This window comes from Canis lupus, chromosome 6 (genome assembly GCF_048164855.1).
Source record: "Canis lupus baileyi chromosome 6, mCanLup2.hap1, whole genome shotgun sequence".
In the NCBI taxonomy this organism is placed as follows: domain Eukaryota; kingdom Metazoa; phylum Chordata; class Mammalia; order Carnivora; family Canidae; genus Canis; species Canis lupus.
In genome coordinates this window covers 23,373,309-23,394,366 of record NC_132843.1, presented here as the reverse complement: position 1 = coordinate 23,394,366, position 21,058 = coordinate 23,373,309, and the positions used below count along the sequence as shown (strand labels likewise).

Genomic DNA, 21,058 nt, shown 5'->3' with positions numbered 1-21,058 from the left:
ACTCTATTCGACTCAAGGAAATAAAGAAAGAAGGTCCCCTATAGTCCAGTGCCTTGTGCCAAGGAATGTCTTTAAATAGTGGTTATTTTTTCTAGTCTATACAGTGTCCAGGCAGAAATATCCTTACGTTATTCCAGATTGGGTTCTGTGTGTGTGTGGGGGGGGGGGGGGTGTCTGTTAATAGGCAGGCATGTTAAGTGGAAAGTTTACTCAATTTTTATTTTTTATCTTGCAGATTTAATTATACATTCCCATTTCCCCAAAAGTTGCCCTTTCCCCCACCTTATGACTGTAATAATCTACTTAAAGCAATTTGACAAATTCACAAACCACAATATCATGTATTCTTATGTTTTCCTAACTTCAGTTGTAGAGATTAATGAGATTAAGTCAAGAAATGTGTTTTGTGTTCTTGTGCTTAAAGCAACCACATCTATAAATATATGCATATTAGTGTATTTGTGTTTATTATAGAAAGTATGGTGGCTTGGAAGGAAATAAATCAACATGTTTTTAAAAAGCTGTCCTTAAGTAGTAGGGCTATGTGTGTGTCTTTAAAAAATTCTATCTACTTTTATGTGTTTTCTAAGTTTTCTATAAAGTAGTGGTATTACTATTAATATGTGAATAAAGTTTGTTTGTAGAAATGATAGTTTGGACTAATATGGAATATTTTTTACCACTGAAGGGAAACAGATGTTATTACCTTAACCACCTTCAGAATGCCTTCATTAGTTCTGGGATCAGTTTGTATTTCAAACCAATTCCCTTCATTTCCAGAAGTAAAGAAATACACTGCAAGCCAATTATCTGTGAATTCTTCATCCCAATCTATAACTTGAAATCGAAGCAACTCAGAAGTTAAAGTATTTTCCTTAATATGTGCTGAATACTAAAAATGAGAGAAGCAGAATTTAAGAGTTAGTGTCAGGTTTTACCTAAAAATGTTATATTTATTCTGAATAGCATTAATCATTAATTCTCAAATTATGTGTTGTCTCTTGCTGGTTACTAAATTCTTGTATTTTACATAAGCTTATTTTTTAAGAAAAGTGCAGAGAACTTAAATAGAAGCCAGTAAGCAAATACCGAATTAGAATGGCAAAACATGAAATAAAAAGATGCATTTAAATTATTCTTTAAGGAGGGCAAGGTATACCTGAGATTCTTTGAACATTGGGAAATTATCATTAACATCTTTCACTTTGATACTACATTCACATTGAGTTGATAGTCCTTCTCCATCTTTGTCTGCACCACTCACAACCAGACGATAGCTGCTAACTTGCTAAATTTGGAGAAAAATAAAGAAAAATAATTAATCTCCAGTGCCAAGAATACAAATAACTATCTGCTTGTTGTGTGTAAAGAGGTGGAAGTATTCGAGCTCATGGTTTTATTCTCTAGAATAATCACATGAGTTGTTCATTGTCCATCATAGAGGAGGCATATGGGGCTCTGGATAGTTGTTTTTTATGGGGCCAGAACAGGTTTCTCTTTTGTGAGCTTCTTAGGGCAAGAAAGTACACTTGAAGCAAAATGGGCAGCTTATTTGAGAGAAGTTCACTTATGGAACTTTCCTATTGGTCTATTTGGAGAATCATTTGCATAGAAGTAATATAAAGTCTGACGGTATTGTGTGGTGATAAAGATGATGGTGGTGGTGATGGTAATTATGGTGGTAGGGCGATGGGAAAGAGAGAAAGAGGATTCTTTAGTGTTCTGGGAGCAGGGTCAAATTAAATCTAGTCAGAAGAAAAAGTGTAATATCAGAGAAGGCTTTATTCCAGAAAGAAATTTCTTCTGTCATCTGAAAAATTTATTTTTCCTCCACCATATAAGGAATCTGTCAATGTATGCCAACACGTGATGCCTCCTTTTACTCTCCAGTTTACCTCCCACTGATATGCTAATACTTGTTTGTTTAGTGTACAATTGATTATACGGTTCTGAGGTTCACATCTCACCCCATCAGAATCCTATTGAAATGCAAACAGTTTCCCTAGACTGGCCCGGGTGAATTTAGAGAAACTCTTTTCCTTTATCCTTTCATTTGCAGGTAAAATGGGGTCAACTTTCTGGGCTTTCTTACAATCACTTTTTTTTTTTTTTTTTTTTTAACTATTGAATGTTCCCAAATGCCTTGCTTTACCTCTCTATCAAGAGAATTGGTCAAAGTACGGACTTCCCCAGTGTGTCTGCTTAGGAGGAACATGGGTGTGCCTGCAGGTTCCTGAGAGACAATTTTGAAGGCAATTTTAGAATTCAGGTGGTTTGGTTCATCTGCGTCTGTGGCATTTAATATCATCACCAGTGAGTCTAGAAATTCAGAAAAAGCTCATTAAAACATATGTAAGAATTGACATTCTTTTCACATTAAATATTCAACACAATTTCAAATTGACCTTTGTTTTTTAAAATCTTAAATATATCTGTGTGCTCAAAAATGAATTACATGTATTTGCAATATCTCTTATTGTCTCTCTTGATCAGATGGAACTGTTCTGCCTTCCATAGAATCTTCCTGCTGCCCTTAAGCCATGGTTGTGTTGGAGTGGAGACTATTTTCTCTTTATTTCTTCCTTGGATGGATGGCATTGTCATTCTCCCCTTTCCACAAATAATCTAAGTAATTGTATCTCTGTCCTTTATAATCTAAAAAAATCTAGCTGATGCATCCAGGCTGCTTAAGGCCACCCCCTTTAGCTTTATGACAACCAGGTACACATGTGATACACACACACACACACACAATAAGATACTATTGACTCGATAACAGGGCCGCAACCTAGAAATATGGTGGCAGTGGATAATGGATAATTATCTCAGGAAGGAAGGAAGACCCAGGTTATTTTGATGAATTTTAGAAAAGAAGACCCAAGTTATATTGATGAATTTTTTCTGCAAAGCTACTGAGGAAACTAAGAGAATAAATTAGCTTATAAAAATGATATACTAGAGTGAGTCCCATATTTTAAAATAAAAAAATAGAAGTCGTAGATACTGTAAAAAGACTTACTTGAAGCACTATTTTCTTCAATTTCACCCATGAATATACTTTGTGAAAATACTGGAGCATTGTCATTGACATCTAAAATTTTAACTGTTAATATAAGTGGTTTCTCTACATCTTGTCCTAGGACATTTAGAGCATGACACGTAATCTAGAAAAAAGAGGAAAATGTTACTTATTTACTCTATAAACTCAGTTTGCATACTACTAAAATTTGTAGAAATGAGGCCTCTATTGGCATGTATAGACCTTTTGTGCACAGAAGAAAATGGTTCCCCAAAAAGTAGACAAAAGGAAGAAAAGATGGCCACACTGGGCAGGCCAGTTAGGCAAGCTGTCCTTTTTTCCAGACTGGTACTGTCTTATGGCAAGGTGAAGATCTTTTGCAGGATGCATGTTGGATTTTAGTACCTACCCATGCACCCTCCTGATATAGTCATTCGGGGCACAACCATAAGTGAAGTCTCTTTATAAAAGGGATGAACATTGTTATTTGTTGGTGGATTGATTCATGCACTGATCTCTCTTCTAAATTAACCAGTAGAAGAGTATCACATTCTAAAGTCACCAGCCATGAAGGTAAGGGTGCTGAATATTGAGGACACAAACTTACCTGGAAGCTTGGAGTTTCCTCACGATCAACTATGGCTGTTATGTTTATTTCTCCAGTGTTTTTGTCAACAACAAAGATTCCAAAAGGGGGTTGATCAATTCCCATTCCAGAAATTCGATAGGTAATTTTCTGAGTTGCTTGGAAATCTGAAGTAATCTGCAGCCCCAAATACCCAAAATGTGAATGTGATCATTAATCAGACCTTTTCCTTCCCCTTTTCTCCACCTTCATAGTCTTTTTTTTTTCTTTAAAGATCTTATTTATTTATTCATGAGAGGCACAGAGAGAGAGAGAGAGGAAAAGACCCAGGCAGGGGGAGAAGCAGGCTCCCTGTGGGGAGCCTGATACAGGACTAGATCTCAGAACCCCGGGATTAGACTTGAGCCAAAGGCAGACGCTCAACCACTGAGCCACCAAGGTGCCCCTCCACCTTCACAGTCTTAAGTTTTCTGTTTATTTTATGTACTGTTTCTGACACTATGGTGCTTACTCTTTGCTTTGAGGAATACTAGGAATGTGAAATATTTCACACTGTATTGACCAACCAGTATGGACCAATATGCATTAATCATTTTGGCTTTGGAATGTTTGCTCAGATTGTGGCCACCATGGTGATGTGAAAAGGTGGAGAGAAAGTCATGGATACTTAATATTGACAAGACTACTTCTAAATGCTCCTTTCTTTAACAAAGAATATTTTTTTTAAAAAAGACATTTATTTTAGTTTAAATAGGGGGAGCTGGAGAGAAACAGAAAGAGGGATTATACAGTAAGTGTTAAAATATGTATTAAAATAAATTGCTTATTATTAATTATTTTATTATTATAATTTTAAGCTTTTTAATATGGACAATTTCAAATATATGTAAAGTTAGAATAGTATAATGAACCTGATATATCTCATCACCCAGTTTTAATAATTATGAATACATGGACCCCTGCAACCGTTTATCTTATTGTCTTATCCATATATTTTTTTCTATTTGTTTGCTAGAATCCAAATCTAAATAAGGATTGAAATTGGTCCACATATCTCTTAATTATTTTTTATTACTCTGGAAGCCATAGTGCCTTCATTTCACTCTATATTATTATTATTGTATTTTTTTGGTTGAACATATCAGGTCATTTGTTCTATGGACTCCCCAGGATACATTTTGATAAATGGAGTTACCATATCATTTTAATTTACATTTATTATGTTTATTCCAAAACCTCACATTGCCCTTGTGATTTGACTTACTTTGGCAATTGGATTTCTTCTGGAATTGTCTTCCCTTTCTCTGCAGGGTTTCGCAAATTTCACCCATTCACGTTTGTATCTCCTTCTGCCTTGTATTGCAGTCTCATCTTCTCCATGTTGACCCTTTGTCTTATGTAAAAGGGCATCTCATTTTATTATGCACATTGTTGGAAATTTTTGCTTCAAGTATTGCTTATCAACACCTAGATTGAGGAGCCCCCTGTGTTTCATGGTATCTAGGACTATTGAATGTCTATTTTGATTGGCCTCATACTTCATCAAGCAAAGAAGAAAAACATTAAATATCTAAAACAATTACAGAATCATATGATATTTAATATTGGCATTTAATTGTATTTTATATTTCCTTTATATATTCTACAATATCTCACTGCCCTGGGCACCTAGGACCTGCTTACTTAAAACTTGTTGATTTGTTTAAAATAAGAAGAAAGAATGCATGAGATAAAGTACAATAATGATATTTATACATTCTTGGTATTTAAAATTGGGTTAATTTTAATTTTATTTTCACAATTACTTAATAGTTTTAAACATTAAATATTTATTTTTCCCCAATACAATTTTAATTTTTTGAACTTAACTATTATTTTAGTTACAGAAAACTTTTTCATACTTTACCTCTATTCTCAATTCTCCATGAACCAGTATGAGCACCTGTAGACATTTAAATAAGTCAAGTTAAGTGTGAATTCTTCAAATAAGTAACTGTATAAGATAATTCTGTTCATACTGTAGTTTGTTTCTATTTAAAAAGAAGTGGATTTGGAGAAGTATTCAAAGGGTAAAATCTTCCCAGGAAAAAGAAAATACTCTCAATATAAGCAAGTTCTTCCAATTTTTTAAATCTGACTCAGAATTTTAATGATATACAAAAGAATCTATTGAATTCTGCAAAACTGTACCTAACAGCCAATTGCAGCTGCTAGATATTTCTTACCTGGCTATTCTATAAAGACTTCCCAGAAACTACGGGAGATAACTACTTTCAGAAACAGTGGTGAGCTTCATTGTGATAAGCTATTAGTTAGCTGCACTTTCTTAGTTGTTTGACACTGGAGAGGATGAAACAAAACTAGTGAGATTTAGAGAGTGGAACACAAATGATGGGGAGATGCTATTCCAATCACAAGTACTGTTTACTGTGGGATGCGGACCTGCTAATCTCTGCCCTATTTTTTTTTTAAGATTTTATTTATTTATTCATGACAGAGGGGGAGAGAGAGAGAGAGAGAGAGAGAGAGAGAGAGAGAGAGAGAGGCAGAGACACAGGCAGAGGGAGGGAGAAGCAGGCTCCATGCAGGGAGCCCGAAATGAGACTTGATCCCGGGTCTCCAGGATCACACCCTGGGCTGAAGGCGGCGCTAAACCGGGGAACCACCCAGGCTGCCCTATTATTTCAACTTACATGTTGAGCTTAATTTTTACACTGATCTGAAAAAATTAAATCAGGATAAAATGAAGTTAGGCCATCTACGGTCTTTACTTTCTCAAGAACATATGGGACCTTCATTTGTGTTGCTTTCCACCTTGTTTTCTACCTGGAGTACATTTTTTTTTTTTTTTTTTTTTTTTACTATAGTTGACATACAGTGTTATATTAGCTTCAACTGAGTGATTTGACAAGTGTATACATTATGCTATGTTCGCCACAAGCACAGCTGCCATCTGTCTTGTTATATTGCTTTTACGATATTATTGACTATTGACTATTATTGACTATTCTTTATGCTGTGCCTTTTATGTCTGTAACTGATTCATTCCATACCTGGAAGCCTATATTATCTCCCACCCACTTTCACTCATTTTGCTTAACCCCTTACTATTCTCCCCTCTGGCAACCATCAGTCTGTATTGATAGGTCTGATTCCACTTTTTGTTCTTTTCTTTTTTTTCTTTTTTTCTTTTCTTTTCTTTTCTTTTCTTTTCTTTTCTTTTCTTTTTTCTTTTCTTTTCTTTCTTTTCTTTTCTTTTCTTTCTTTTCTTTTCTTTTTCTTTTGGATTCCACTTATGAGTGGAATTGTAAGGTATTGGGCTTTCTCAGTCTGACTTATTTCACTTAGCATAATACCCTCTAGGTCCATCTGTGTTGTCTCAGATAGCATGAGCCCATCCTTTTTCATGGATGTGTAATATTCCATTACATTGTCCTTATCCATTCATCTATTGATGGACACTTAAGTTGACTCGATATGTTGGTTATTATAAATGATGCTGAAATAAGCATGGGGATGCATATATCTTTATGACTAAGTGTTTTTGAGTAGATATCCAATAGTGGAATTATCGGATCATATGGTAATTCTATTTTTAATTTTTTGAGGAACCTCCATGCTGTTTTCCACAGAGGCTGTACCGATTTCAACTCACACCACCAGTATACAAGGGTTTTTTCCCCACACATCCTTGTAAACACTTTTTATTTCTTGTCATTTTGAGTTTAGCCATTCAAACTGGTAAGTTGATACCTCCCTTTTACCCACTTAAATATTTCTCATTTTTTAAGATCAGTTCAAGTTCCAACAATTGCCATGAAGCTGTCCTTACTCGTCTTTTTTTTTCCATTTTTTTTTATTTTTTAAAGATTTTATTTTTTAAAATTTATTCATGAGAGACACAGAGGGAGAGAGAGAGAGGCAGAGACACAGGCAGAGGGAGAAGCAGGCCCCATGCAGGGAGCCCGATGTGGGACTCGATCCCAGGTCTCCAGGATCATGCCCTGGGCTGCAGGCAGTGCTAAACCACTGTGCCACCGGGGCTGCCCCTTACTCGTCTTCTTTTCTGAGTTTTTTCAACACATATTTTGTACCATGCAGTTTAACCCATAAAGGTTTGCCACAGTTTACTATTTCTTATTGTTTTATATGCATTATGATGTTAAGCCAAGAGAATTGTAAGCTTTCCAAATCAGTATGTCTATGTTATTTGTTTCTTGTAATTGATATAACCTTTTCCTCAGCAGATATTTAACCAATATTTGCTGACCTACTGATTATCTGATGTGAGGAGAATCTGGTAGGGAAAAGATTGTGAAAAATAAATCAGAAGAAAAAGAATTAGAGTAATATTAGTAGCTAAAGTTTATTATGATTTTTGTATCAGTTGCTGTTTATAGACCTTTAAATTTATTATCTCTTTTAATACTTATAGTACCTATCTGTTGGAGATACTACTATTATAGACTATTCTATGGATGAAGAAATGGAAGCCAGGGATAGACTCTAAGATTATGCATGAGATCCACGGAAGTAGTGCTAGCTAGTCTAGGGTAGCTCTTTTTCATCTCTAGAATGGGATAGGAGTAGATCACATCCACTCCCTTCTGGGAAATTTGTAAAGTGAATTAGGTGATTCAAAGATATCATTATAAGTTTTAAAGATGATTTTTATTAACTATTTTTGGAAAACAATATATATAAAAATGAGTGATTTGTCTGTTATGGTATCTCATAGCATATATGTATGTATATGTAGTTTCTCTCTCTATATATATACATACACATATATATAACAGGCTTTTTAAAATTAAAATGTAAAATCCCCAAAACATTCTAATAAGCTTTATATTTCAGGACAAATTCCTTTATTGAACCAAAATGATATATATTTAATTACTTAGAAATTACTATTTAATTTTGGACAATCCAATTTTCAATAACTGATTTAAGAGTAAACTCAATTAATTCAGAAAGTTAAGCCTCATATCATGATAGAAATGCTAAGGAAAACAAATACTAGATATTCTCAACAAATTGGGTATTCTGAAATGTAAATGCCTATTTTAAATTTAAATGCTGTGTAGGATATAGTCAAATGTAGTAATTCAGAATTGGATACCAGATCTTAAATCCCAGTCCCACCACTTACTGGTTGTATAATTTAGGAACATTACTTAATCTTTCAATTTCCCAATCTGTAAAACAGGGATAATAATTCTACTTACCTTATAGGTTTGTTGTGAAGACTAAATGAATTAATAGGTCTAAAGCACATAGATGAACACTAGTTCACAGTAAGTGCTTAATAAGTGTTAATCACTTCTGTCACGAAACTTTCGTGTATGTGCTTCCAAAGTGAGCCCTGTCACCAAACTTTAAAAAAAGATATGAGAGTCACTTTAATATGAAGTGACCTTTTATTATTATTATTCACATCAAGGCACATCAGAAAGAGTCAAGAACCAGCATTCTACTGTACAGTTGTGTGGGTTCCTCCGTGCACAACTTTAGGGGGGTACTGTTGACATTGTAGTTTATGTGAATGTATCTTCTGGAGTTTTGCAGTATTTAACAGCCTCATCAGCTGTGCAGTGGCCGTGTAAGAAAAATGTGCATATTAGGTGGGTTCAATTATTCATAGTATAATTATGGACAATAACCAGTTATCCATATAATTTTCTTGTGATGAACTTCCCAAAACAAGTCCTTACCTTAGGCTATCAGCCTGACTCTTAACTGGAAATGAAGAGCCAAAGGCTAGGAGGTTTATGAGAAACCACATGGGACACTAAATGTTCTGGCTCCAAATGAAAACCGGTTTCAGGTATTAAGCAATTGGGAGTGGTAATTGGAAGATGTAATTATATCTTTCCTGACATTTGCCCAATCAGGCAAGACTGGCCAGAATTGCTTGTCAAGTTTATTCTGAATTTAGAATCTTAACATTTGGAGAAATTCAGGAGCACGTTTATTTTCACATATTTATTAGCCCTGGAAACTGAATTGTTTCATCAATCAAGAGAAGGAAAGATACTGCAAAGATTTTCCTTCTATTAATAATTTGGGCCATTTACATTTTTCACAGAACTAGAACAAAGAATCTTGAAATTTTTGTGAAACCTCACAAGACCCCAAATAGCCAAAGCAATCTTGAAAAAGAACAAACCTGGAGGTATCACATTCCCTGACTTCAAACTGTACTACCAAACTATAGTAAACAGTATAGTAATGGCATAAAAATAGACACATAAATCAATCGAATAGAGCCCAGAAACAAACCCACACATATATGGTCAGTGAATCCATAATGAAGGAGGCAAGAAAGACAGTCTCTTTCACAAATGGTATGGGAAAAATTGGACAGCTACATGAAAAATAATGAAACTGGACCACCAACTTACACCATATGCAAAAATAAATTCGAATGGATTAAAGACTTGAATGTGAGAACTGAAAACGCAAAACTCCCAGAAGAAAACATAGGCAGTGAGCTCTTGACATTTATCTCAGCAATATTTTTTTGGAGCAGTCTCCTCAGGCCAAGGGAACAAAAACTAAAAAAAACAGATGGGACTACATCAAACTAAAAAGCTTATGCACAGTGAAGGAAACCACCAATGAAATAAAAAGTCAGCCTATTGAATGGAGGAAGATATTTGCAAGTCATGTGTCTGATAAGGGATTAATACCCAATACATTATAAAGAACCTACACAACTTTGTATAAACAAAACCCCAATTAAAAAACAGGCAGAAGATTTGAATAGGCATTTCCAGAGAAGACATCCAGATAGCCAACAGGCATGAAAAGATGCTCAGTATCACTAATCATCAGGGAAATGCAGGCGATATCATCTCACACCTCACACATATCACATTGGCTATAACCAAAAAGATAAAAAATGACACGAGTTGGCAGGGATGTGGGGAAAAGGAAACCCCCAGTTTGGCGGGAATATAAATTGATATGGCCACTATGGAAAACAGTATAGACGTTTCTCAAAAAATTAAAAATAGAAGTACTATATAATTCAGCAATTCCATTTCTGTGTATTTATCTAAGGAAAATGAAAACATCAATTCAAAGAGATAAATGTACCCCTATATTCACTGCAGCATTATTTGCAATAGCCAAGATATAGAATCAACCTAAGTGTCCATCAATAGATGAATGGATATAGAAGGTGTAATATATACATATATATTACATATACATTACACACACATACATGCATGCTCATGCAATGAAATATTACTCAGCCATAAAAAGGAATGAAATCTTGCTATTTGTGACAACATAGATGGACCTAGAAGGTATTATGCTAAGTGAAATAAGTCAAACAGAGAAAAACAAGTACCATGTGATTTACTTATATATGGAATCTAAAAAGCAAAACAAATAAACAGACAAAATAAAACAGACAGAGACTTATAGATACAGAAAATAACCTTTTGGTTACCAGCGAGAGGAGGGATTAGGGGACAGGTAATATAGGCAAAGGATATTTAGAGGTATAGGCTTCTGGTTATAAAATGAGTAAGTTATGGGAATGTAATGTACAGCATAAGGAATATAGTCAATGATATTGTAGCAACTGTATGGTATTTGACTAATCATGAGGATAATTTTGTAATGCATAAAAATATCGAATCACTATGAGGTACACCTGAAACTAATAGGATATCATACATCAATTACACTTCAGTTAAAAAAATTGGACCATTTACTTACAATTCTTTATCAAAAATTTTCCTTTTTGTATGTTCTATAGAAGAAGGTGGTTGGAAATAGTTCTACTATGTTTAGAAAACATTCTAACACAGAACTTGATATTTAAACTACTCTTTTTTTCCCCAGCACTAAACCAACACTACTAATTTCCTTAAAACTTTGTGCTTTAAAAATCTTTGGATTTCAAGTATCACTATTAGTTTTGTAGTAAGTAAACTTTTACATAATATAGTAACATGAAATGAAATAGCTCATTGTCCATATGCTAATAGAAGTGTTATATGACAAACTTGCGGATTTTGTGGACTGTAAAACATTGAACAATGATCTCCTTTGAGGATAGACATTTTTAAAAGGTTAAACCTCCGAAGATAAATATTTTTCCTTTTTTAAGATTTTATTTATTTGAGAGAGAGAGAGAGCGCACAAGCAGAAGGAACAGAACAGGGGAGAAGGAGAAGCAGGCCCCCTGCTGAGCAGGGAGCACCACATGAGTCTCGATCCTAAGACCTTGGGATCATGACCTGAGCTGGAGACAAACTCTGCCCAGATGCCCTGATAAGTATTTTTCAATCACAAATTTTTCCCCAAAATGTTTATTTTTTAATGTGTGAAATGGATCAAATATGCACAGGACACTGGTCACTATTACATTTTTTTAAATTTTTTTTTACTATATGTAGGTGTTCCCCATGACTTCATCTTTCAAGTAATTGGACAAAACAGTTGAAATTTTGAGTAATGCTCCAAGTTTGAAAGTGTTATTTTCTCACACCCACTATTATGCAAATGTAAGATATAGTTTGATATGCTCTTTCACTCAAGAAAAAATATAGATCCTCTCTTGACTTATTGAAACTGGTGGTGGTGGTTACTTAAAATAGTAAGGTAGAATTTTAAGAAGTTACCAAGAATAACCTGTATTACTAATGTAAATACTGCAAATGATAGGAGTCTTAGAAAACACTTTATATTTTCCAGAGCACTTGTTTGCACATGTTGCTGCTTTTTTTTTTTTTTTAAAGATGTATTTATTTCTTTATTTGAGAGAGAGAGAGAAAGAGAATGTAAGCAGGAGGAGAGGGAGAAGGAGAGAAGCAGACTCCTCACTGAGTGGAGATCCCAATGTAAGGCTTGATTTCAGGTACCTGAGCTGAAACCAAGAGTCAGCTCAAGTTGGCTTAACCAACTGAGCCACCCAGGCGTCTCAACACACATGTTGCTTCTTTATTCTTACTGTGGCAGAAGGCTGTGATTATTGTCATTTGATAGTTCAGAAAATAAGGCCTGGAGTCAGTCATACAGGCATAGATTGAAGCCTGTGACTTTGCTGTCATAACTAGCTTCTCTAGGCAACCCTTCTATGGTCATAGGATGATGGAATTCCAATTCAGCACCTCTAAATATGTCTTCCAACTTTCAGACCTCACCCTTCGACAACAAAAGATGTACATTCCCACTCCACAATGCTTTTAAAAACATTGATTTTTTTCCCCTTACCACACTATTTCAAAACTTGGGGTGAATCCCCACTTCTAAAGGAATTTCATTAGCCTTCACAGAATGTACTTTTCAATCTGTCATCTACCTTTCCAACTCATGTCCAATGCAAACTGTCATTCTAGCCAAACCAGTATGTCCGTTGCCCCTAGGCAAATGCTGTAATTGTGCTTTCCTTTGCTCATGCTGGTCTGACAACTGAGGATATCCCCCTTTGGCCCATTCATGCTAATCAAAAAACAGCTAAAATCTCACCTAGTCCATGGAGCCTTGTTTGTCAACCTCACTCTTAACTGATACTACATTACACAAACAGCATTAATGATAGACAAGCACTGTCCCATAGAAATAACAATAAGAACTATACATGTGAGCCAAATACGTAATTTTAAATGTTCTAGTATTCATCTATTTAAAAAGCTTAAAGAGGTGAAATTAATTTTAACAACATATCTTTTATCCAATATATTCAAAATACTATCATTTTGTAGTCAACATAACTACATTGTAGTCAACATAACTACACTGACATTTTACATTCTTTTTTTCATACAAAGTCTTCAAAATATGATGTATATTTTACATTTAACAACACATTTCATCTCAGACCAACCACATTTTAAGTGGCTATTAGCCACATGTGGCCTGTGGCTGCCATACTGGACAGAACGGGTCTAGACCATTCAGTTTAATTAATTATGTATGAAGTTATATTGTTGTTTAAATAGCTTGTGTGTGTGTAAAATTTTTCCAAGGGGAGGAAAATGTCTTCCTTTTCATACTTTCCTTCATGAGTAGCATTATAGAGACACTATGGGAGGTTATAGTATAGAGAGGCTTCATCTATCTATTTTTTAAACAATTGTGTGTCCACTGTAAGAGAGAGAGATCATAGGAAGCATTAGGGATATGAAGATGGATGAAACAGCCCTTAGTAAAATGATGTAATGGTCACTCTAGAACCAGAGAGGTTCTTGAGAATGATCTGTGTCGAAGCAGAGAAGAGAGCTCCCCTAAGCTTGTGGTGGTCCAATTCTGTGTTCTTTTTTTTTTTTTTTAATTTTTATTTATTTATTTATGATAGTCACACAGAGAGAGAGAAAGAGAGAGGTAGAGACACAGACAGAGGGAGAAGCAGGCTCCATGCACCGGGAGCCCGACGTGGGACTCAATCTCGGGTCTCCAGGATCGCGCCCTGGGCCAAAGGCAGGCGCCAAACCTCTGCGCCACCCAGGGATCCCCAATTCTGTGTTCTTATGACACCTTCTGATACCCCCGCCACCCTTGCCATAGCTTTCCAAGTTGGTCATTGGTTTGGACATGTGGATTATCAGGTTCTCTGAGATTTAGTCCTAGAAATTACCATCTGGAAAGGTGGGAATGTCATACAACTGTCTCATTTCTCTTTGGAATGTTTTTAGCTCAAATAAAGTCATTAGACAACCAAAACAATTAGTTACATTGTTATGATGAAAATAGACTCTAACAGAAGGGAAGATAACAATTTTCTGCTTAAATGTTGTCCTGAGAGGGCAACCTGGGAAACTCTGGCTCATGAGGCAGCCTATTCTAATTTTAGACACCTTTAATTTTTAGAAAGTTCTCTCTGAAGATCTATCTCCCTGCAACTTCTTGAAGTCCAATTATCATTTCAACTTTTTAGATGAGGAGATGAGGGAAACTGGTGCCTAGGTCAACTCAGTTTATTATGAAGTGGGAATTAGTATTAGGATTTTAAAAAAATTCACTTATGGTATATATCACTATTTTATATCCTAATGTAACTGATAAAGTTGTGGCTTTTTTTTTTCTTCACAAAACAACATAGTTAAGGAACAAACCAGTCAGCTCCTCAGATTTCACTTCTCTTTTAGATAACAGTATGTAATTTTCTCCTTTTTAGAAAAGATTTTATTTATTTATTTGTGAGAGAGAGAGAGAACACAAGTAGGGATAGTGGCAGGCACGGGGAAAGGATAAAGCAGGCTCTCCGCTGAGCAGGGAGTCAGATGTGGGACTTGATCCCAGGACTCTGGGATCATGACCTGAGCTGAAGGCAGACGCTTAACCCACTGAACCACGCAGGTGCCCCTCAATGAACAGAAGTGTTATTCTCCTGAAAATAAAATGGCCTCTAAAATGTTGTATGTCTTTTTTCCCCCAAAGTTGGGATATTTTTTAACGTAATGGCTGACCATAGTTTTCCTAATAATCCTGTCAACTTCCCTACAGTCAAACATTGCTTTGATTTTAATTCAATGGTCTATTTTAAAAACATGTCCGGTATCAAGACCAGGCATGTACACTTCTTAGCCACATGCTTAAGAGATATGTAACCTTGGAAAATAGACCTGGTTCTCTTTCATGTGTTTTAGTTCGTGTTTTGGAAAGATGAATAAAAGCATTATGTTGAAGAAAGTGAAGGCCTTGTGGAAAATAGATCTAAGACCAGGATTATTTAGTTCATTAACTAAAGAAATGCTAAATACTGACTTTCAAATTCTACTTCTCTCTGGTTTATTTTTCTGTGTAAAATACAACATTAAAAAAACAGCAAAAGGAGGAGGTTGATAATCTTTATGATTTTATTCTAATATTTATTTCCACTGCAGTCCTTTTAGAACATATAATACGGATTCAGCAATCAAATATAGTATGATCAAACAAGGAAGGAAACAGAGAAAGTTGTGATGATTTGAAAAAAAAAAAAATTGGACTTACCATTAAAATGGCCAGAGCCCCTGATGTTCTGAACAGGAGCCAAGTCATTTTCTCTGATTTCCCTGCTGGACGAATCCAAGGAAGCTGCTGCTTGGATCCTTCCAACTGTCTGCATATGTCTAAGAAAAGCCCTTTGCTAGAGACTCTGCCTCTTGGAGTCTATAGATGGTCTGTTATGCGACTCCTCCCCACCCTAAACCAAGGATTGGTCTCACCAGAAACGCTTGCATCACTTTTGCTCCCAGGTAAAAACTTAGACACACCTCAATTCCAAAAGCAATGAAATCCTTTGTTGGAGGCTGAAAGAAAAGTTCACAGGCTGAAGACAAAGTTTAATAGGAAGGTCCCAGATGAATAATAAATTAATCATGGTATGGAAGTACAAAAGCCAGTCCTGACCACACTGAAAAAGAATCCAGTTGGCTTTTCTTCAGGGTTGCAATTAAAACTGAAAAGCAAAATGAAACACAAAAATCCCCTGAAAACTAACTTCTAGAAGAGCATTTATTTTTAGCCTGCATATATGTGGGTAGATTGAACTAAGTGAAATGTTGGTGTTAAGTAATAATATATTTTATTGAAAGTAATACACATCTAAAGAAGAAAACCATCAAGATAAGCAACTATTAAGAATAGTTAAGAATACAGTTAAAAATAATTGAAATACAATCAAAAAAATAATTAGAAATAATTGAAAATAATTAGGAATAAAATTAACGTAAACAGTTATAGGGTGCCTTGGATATTTGAAATATATAAATAATGCATTGCAAGACCACATCCCTGATAATAATCAGACGACATCGTTCCTCTTGTATTCCTTTTCATTTATAAGTTTTTGAAAAGGTAGGTTGCTTAGTGAAGAAGATAAACTTTGTGCGCTTTTAATTACTCAAAACATTTCCTCTGGAGTAGTCAACTTTCTTGCTGCTGTGTATTTATGCACTTCTAAATATGTGCACACCACCCAAGTTAGGGGATAGGGGAAAAAATCTACTAAACCACTTTAGTTTGCTTATAACATTCAAGTTAAAAGCACTTTAAACATTTCAAAACGTTTAAAGAAAGTTTCAGTAGAACAATTTTATCTTTGTAAATATCTATGCACCAGATTGTAGAAGCTTTTTAGTTTCAGGAAAACCATTTCATCAGAGTATTGTAGGCAAAAAGGATTTTCTTTGTCGAAAAGTCAGGGAAGGGGGCAGCCCTGGTGGCGCAGCGGTTTGGCGCCGCCTGCAGCCCGGGGTGTGATCCTGGGGACTCGGGATCGAGTCCCACATCGGGCTCCCTGCATGGAGCCTGCTTTTCCCTCTGCCTGTGTCTCTGCCTCTCTCTCTCTCTGAATAAATAAATAAATAAAAATATTTAAAAAAAATAAATAAAAGTTAGGGAAGGGGCACCTGGGTGGCACAGTGGTTGAGCATCTGCCTGCCTTTGGCTCAGGTTGTGATCCCAGGGTCCTGGAATTGAGTCCCGCATTGGGCTCCCCACAGGGAACCTACTTCTCCCTCCGCCTACGTCTCTGCCTCTCTTTCTCTGTGTCTCTCATGAATAAAGAAACAAAATCTTTAAAAAATGTTAGGAAAAAAAAGCACCTTGTGGACAACATCTTGTGGGTTTTTTTAAAAAATTGTGGCAAAATACGCATAACAAAATTTATTATTTAAAAATTTTTAAGTGTAAAGCTGAGTGGCATTAAGTATACTCACATTGCTGTGCAATCATCACCACCATCCATATCCAGAAAAATGTTGTTTTTGTAATAAAACTTTTGTAAATAAAGTTTCATTGGAACATAGACATGGCCATTTGTTTATATATTATGAATGACTGCCTTTGTAGTATAGTTGAGCAGAGCCTTTTTTAATAACATTCTAAGCTTTGGGGCAAGAAAGAAGAGAAAAATATAGTTAACTTTCAATTCTTTCCTGTCCCATGATTTAATATCTTGTAATTCTTCAAAGTCTGTACTAAAGACAAAAGAGATGATAGCAGTGAATTATGATATTTCTAGGCATATCTGCAGGTTGCACTGAATCTAAATTCTAGATATGGCTTACTTGTTCTCATTTACCTTTTCTAAAATTCCATTTCCTTGACAACTTTAGGGCTTAAATATGTAAATTATCATTCCACACTTTCCTTACCTGAATATAGGTAAAGAAGTATTTTATTTTTGTATTTAAAAATACTAGTTACAGATTCTTAACCAAGTGGTATATAAAAGCTGTGGGCACCCATGTAGGAAAATAACACACCAGACTTGGCCTACTGCAGCCTGGCTCCATCTACGTGTCCCTCAAGGAGGATTGTAGAAATCCATTACAAATCCCGTTGTGCATTCTACAGGCAGGCAGTGCTCTCTGATCTTCTATGTGCTATTGACAGTGCTTTAAGCCAACACTTCCTCTTATTTGAAGGATTTGGGACCTCAGTAAGGTTGCGGCCTGATTTGCATGGTGACAGGAAGGTAGGTAGTGGAGGTTACTTCAGCTGAGGAGTGCATTTGCAAAACATCTTTGGACTAAGCAATGTTTTCACTTGCCATTTCATTTGTTAGTGATAAGGAAAGAAGGGAGCATTTTCCAGTGGTTTCTATTGAATACTTAGGTTATTACTCTCTGAATAATGGCTTTGGAAACCTAAGCCCAACTTGAAACTGGCTCTGACTCAGGAGGCTGAAATAAAAATGAGGATCATAACAATAATAATTATAATCATTAGAAGGGAGCTTCATTGCATGTGTATATTGTGGTTCAACTGATGCACAATATTGACTATATAACAGTTGGACAGTAGGACACATCTTAGGTTTGAAAAGCTAAAGAAACCATTCATCAATTTGCTAAAAATTGAACCATGGCATAAGGAGTGAAGTAATAAGGATGAATATTTATTCAAGTGGGCAGCAGTTCTGAAGTGTCCATGATGTTTCTAACACTTGTTATCTATACTAGTTCTATTATTCACAAAGTAGAGACTGTTAATGAGACTTTGCCTTCACTGGCAAGTCTTCGCCAGTTTTTGGTTTTTTTGACTGGAAACATGTATGTTATATATTTTATATGCCAGATGTTACTAGTTTTTGATATTTAATTGTTCTTGAATATCCACAAAATAATGAATTAAGGTATTAATTTCACGAATCATATGTTAACAGAATTATACATACATCTTGAAGTGGCCTGCAAAAGTTGTGATCCGTCATCCTTGGTCTTTGAAGGTGATAGAAATCAGATGACTTCCATTATAATCATACCTGAAGGCATGCAGAAATGTCAGAGAATACAATAACTGTGCATCAGCAGAAAATAGTCTACACTTTAATCATTAGTGAAAATAGAGCTGTTAATCTAATTTTCTATTAGATGGTGTATAACATGGTTCACCGTGTTTCTGTGATTCCTGGAATTACGTCTTTAAAAAGATTTGTATAATTTTTATGATATATTGACTGTAGTCCAAACTTCAGAAGGGTAATTATGGGTGACTCCATATCTAAAAAATTTTTACATAAGGTATGGACCGGGGTCAACATCTTTTTGCTTTGATTTAAACTGATTAATCAAGTGCTTATTTGTGAGAGTATTTTTGTCAGGTAATTAGCATGAAGGAGGAATATTTAAAATGCACGTCATGCTCACTCAAACAAAGAGTTTCCTTAGGAATAGCTTTTATTTGGTTCTGTGGTTTACTGGAGATCAAATTGTATAGGTGGGATCTCTTTGCAAAATGTATTCAGAATTCATATAGTTCCATCTTCTATGGGCTTCTGCACTAGCCAGATTCTTAACATCTCTCATGTAGCCCAGGCAGTGGGAGGATGACAAGCTCTTGTTCCTATCTTCTCTCTCGCCCACTCCACCACTCACTCTGCTCCCTGACTGCTGCTTGTAAAAGGATCATGACTTCCAGCGTACTTGGAACAGAAGCAACACTGCCTGGCAAGGCCTACAAGGAGCTGCCCCATGGACTCTGACTTCCTTTCCAACCACATCCCACACTTCATCCCCTCACATGTGTCTTTTGTTCTCCAAAAACCCTCAGCTCTTTTCCTGCCTTAGGCCGTTACTTAGTTTCTTTCTCTCCTGACTAGCTTCTTCTCACTCATCAGGTAGTAGCTAATATGACCTTCTCGGAGAGGTCTTTACTTCCTACTCCCTACACTTGGACACTCTTTTTGTCATTATCTTTATATCAGTCATCACGGTCAGGCTTAGTACCATGTGTAAACTGCTTTTTCTTAGTCAAATTGCTTATATTGTCTTTCTCCACCACTTGACTATGAGCTCTATCAGGGACCAATCATGTCTGTTTCATTTAAGAGCATATTCCCAGGACTTTGCAGGGTGAACAAATGAACATATCTTTAAAAATTTTGTGCAAGTGTATCTGCTAGATCAAAGGACACAGAAAGTTTCAATTCTTAATAGATGGTCATCCAAAAGGTTGTACCAATTTGCACTCCCAGGTATAGTGTAAGAAAATGCCAGTTTTTCCTCCCTGCCAGGCATAAAGTTTGTCACAGGTAATTCCTTTCTGGTTCTTTTATGAGAAAATAGTACTCCTGTGGGGGAAAAAAATTTTTTTAGCTCTGTTAAGAGATTTAAATATTGTTTGTTTAGATGTTAATACTTTATTAGATTATAATAAATTAAAGTTAAGATTTTGAGCATAGCAATATAATGTATTGGACCTAGACCTAAGTAAGTTCTGGATTTTGATTAGATCCTAAGGGCCTAGCATCCTTCCTGGATCTAACATCATCCTGGCCTTTTCACCGTTTCAGGTGATATAATGATAGGATAGAAAAAATATGAGAAAACAAATACACAATCAAATAGTAATTTCCTATATTCTGTTGCTATTGTTATGATCCCTTTATTTATACATTTTAATCTTCATTTTGATGATATGTAGTACATTTCACATATGTCCTCAAGTATTTTTAGGTTTAATGGGAGCTATATGTTCTGTTTTTCTAGTAATCAAATTGTACTGGTATTGTTGGTAATGCCTAAGGAGGAAAAAAAAATTGTGATTGTTTTAATTTAAATTTCAACCCACTACTCCACCCATGGGAAGAAATATGTGGAATGATCCACCAGCTTCTTAAACCACATGCCACACACAGGGTGTGACTGCCAGTGGTAACAGATACACTGCATCTATGCTCCCAGTCATGCCAAAGACACCAATCTGCAGAAAGATGGAATCTTAAAACACCAGGGACACTTAAAAAAAATAATCTCCAAGGATTTCAGAGAAGATTGCTAGCTGTCCTATGGTAAGGAAGGCGGATGCTTCTAAAAATAAGCAGCTTGTCGTTTTTTACTCTTCAGGGGCTGTGCATTTCTCTACCAGGCTCACGTGTTTTACCCTAGTGAGGCATCATGTATCTATCCTTTTATGATTAATAAGTTCCAAGTAAGTTTGGTAAGCCTTAAAACTTGTACAACTCTGTGCATTTTATAATTTGTGTGCTGATGAGGGGCCAC

General features: G+C 35.6%; 1 protein-coding gene across 2 annotated transcripts in view; it reads right to left on the bottom strand.

The window, feature by feature from the left end:
* Nucleotides 1-15,750, bottom strand: part of DSG3 (desmoglein 3) — a 33,133-nt gene extending 17,383 nt beyond the window's left edge. Inside the window, exons 1-8 of one of the 2 annotated variants that reach the window (XM_072829132.1) lie at nt 15,561-15,750; nt 5,512-5,547; nt 4,870-4,998; nt 3,627-3,782; nt 3,020-3,164; nt 2,153-2,319; nt 1,160-1,288; nt 707-892 (exon numbers count right to left, since the gene is read on the bottom strand). In XM_072829132.1, the coding sequence (XP_072685233.1) occupies nt 707-892; nt 1,160-1,288; nt 2,153-2,319; nt 3,020-3,164; nt 3,627-3,782; nt 4,870-4,998; nt 5,512-5,547; nt 15,561-15,608 (996 nt within the window). In that variant the 5' untranslated portion in view covers nt 15,609-15,750. The remainder of the gene's footprint in view (nt 1-706; nt 893-1,159; nt 1,289-2,152; nt 2,320-3,019; nt 3,165-3,626; nt 3,783-4,869; nt 4,999-5,511; nt 5,548-15,560) is intronic. The other variant, XM_072829131.1, reaches the window with a different exon arrangement.
* Between the last annotated feature and the right edge of the window lie 5,308 nt (nt 15,751-21,058).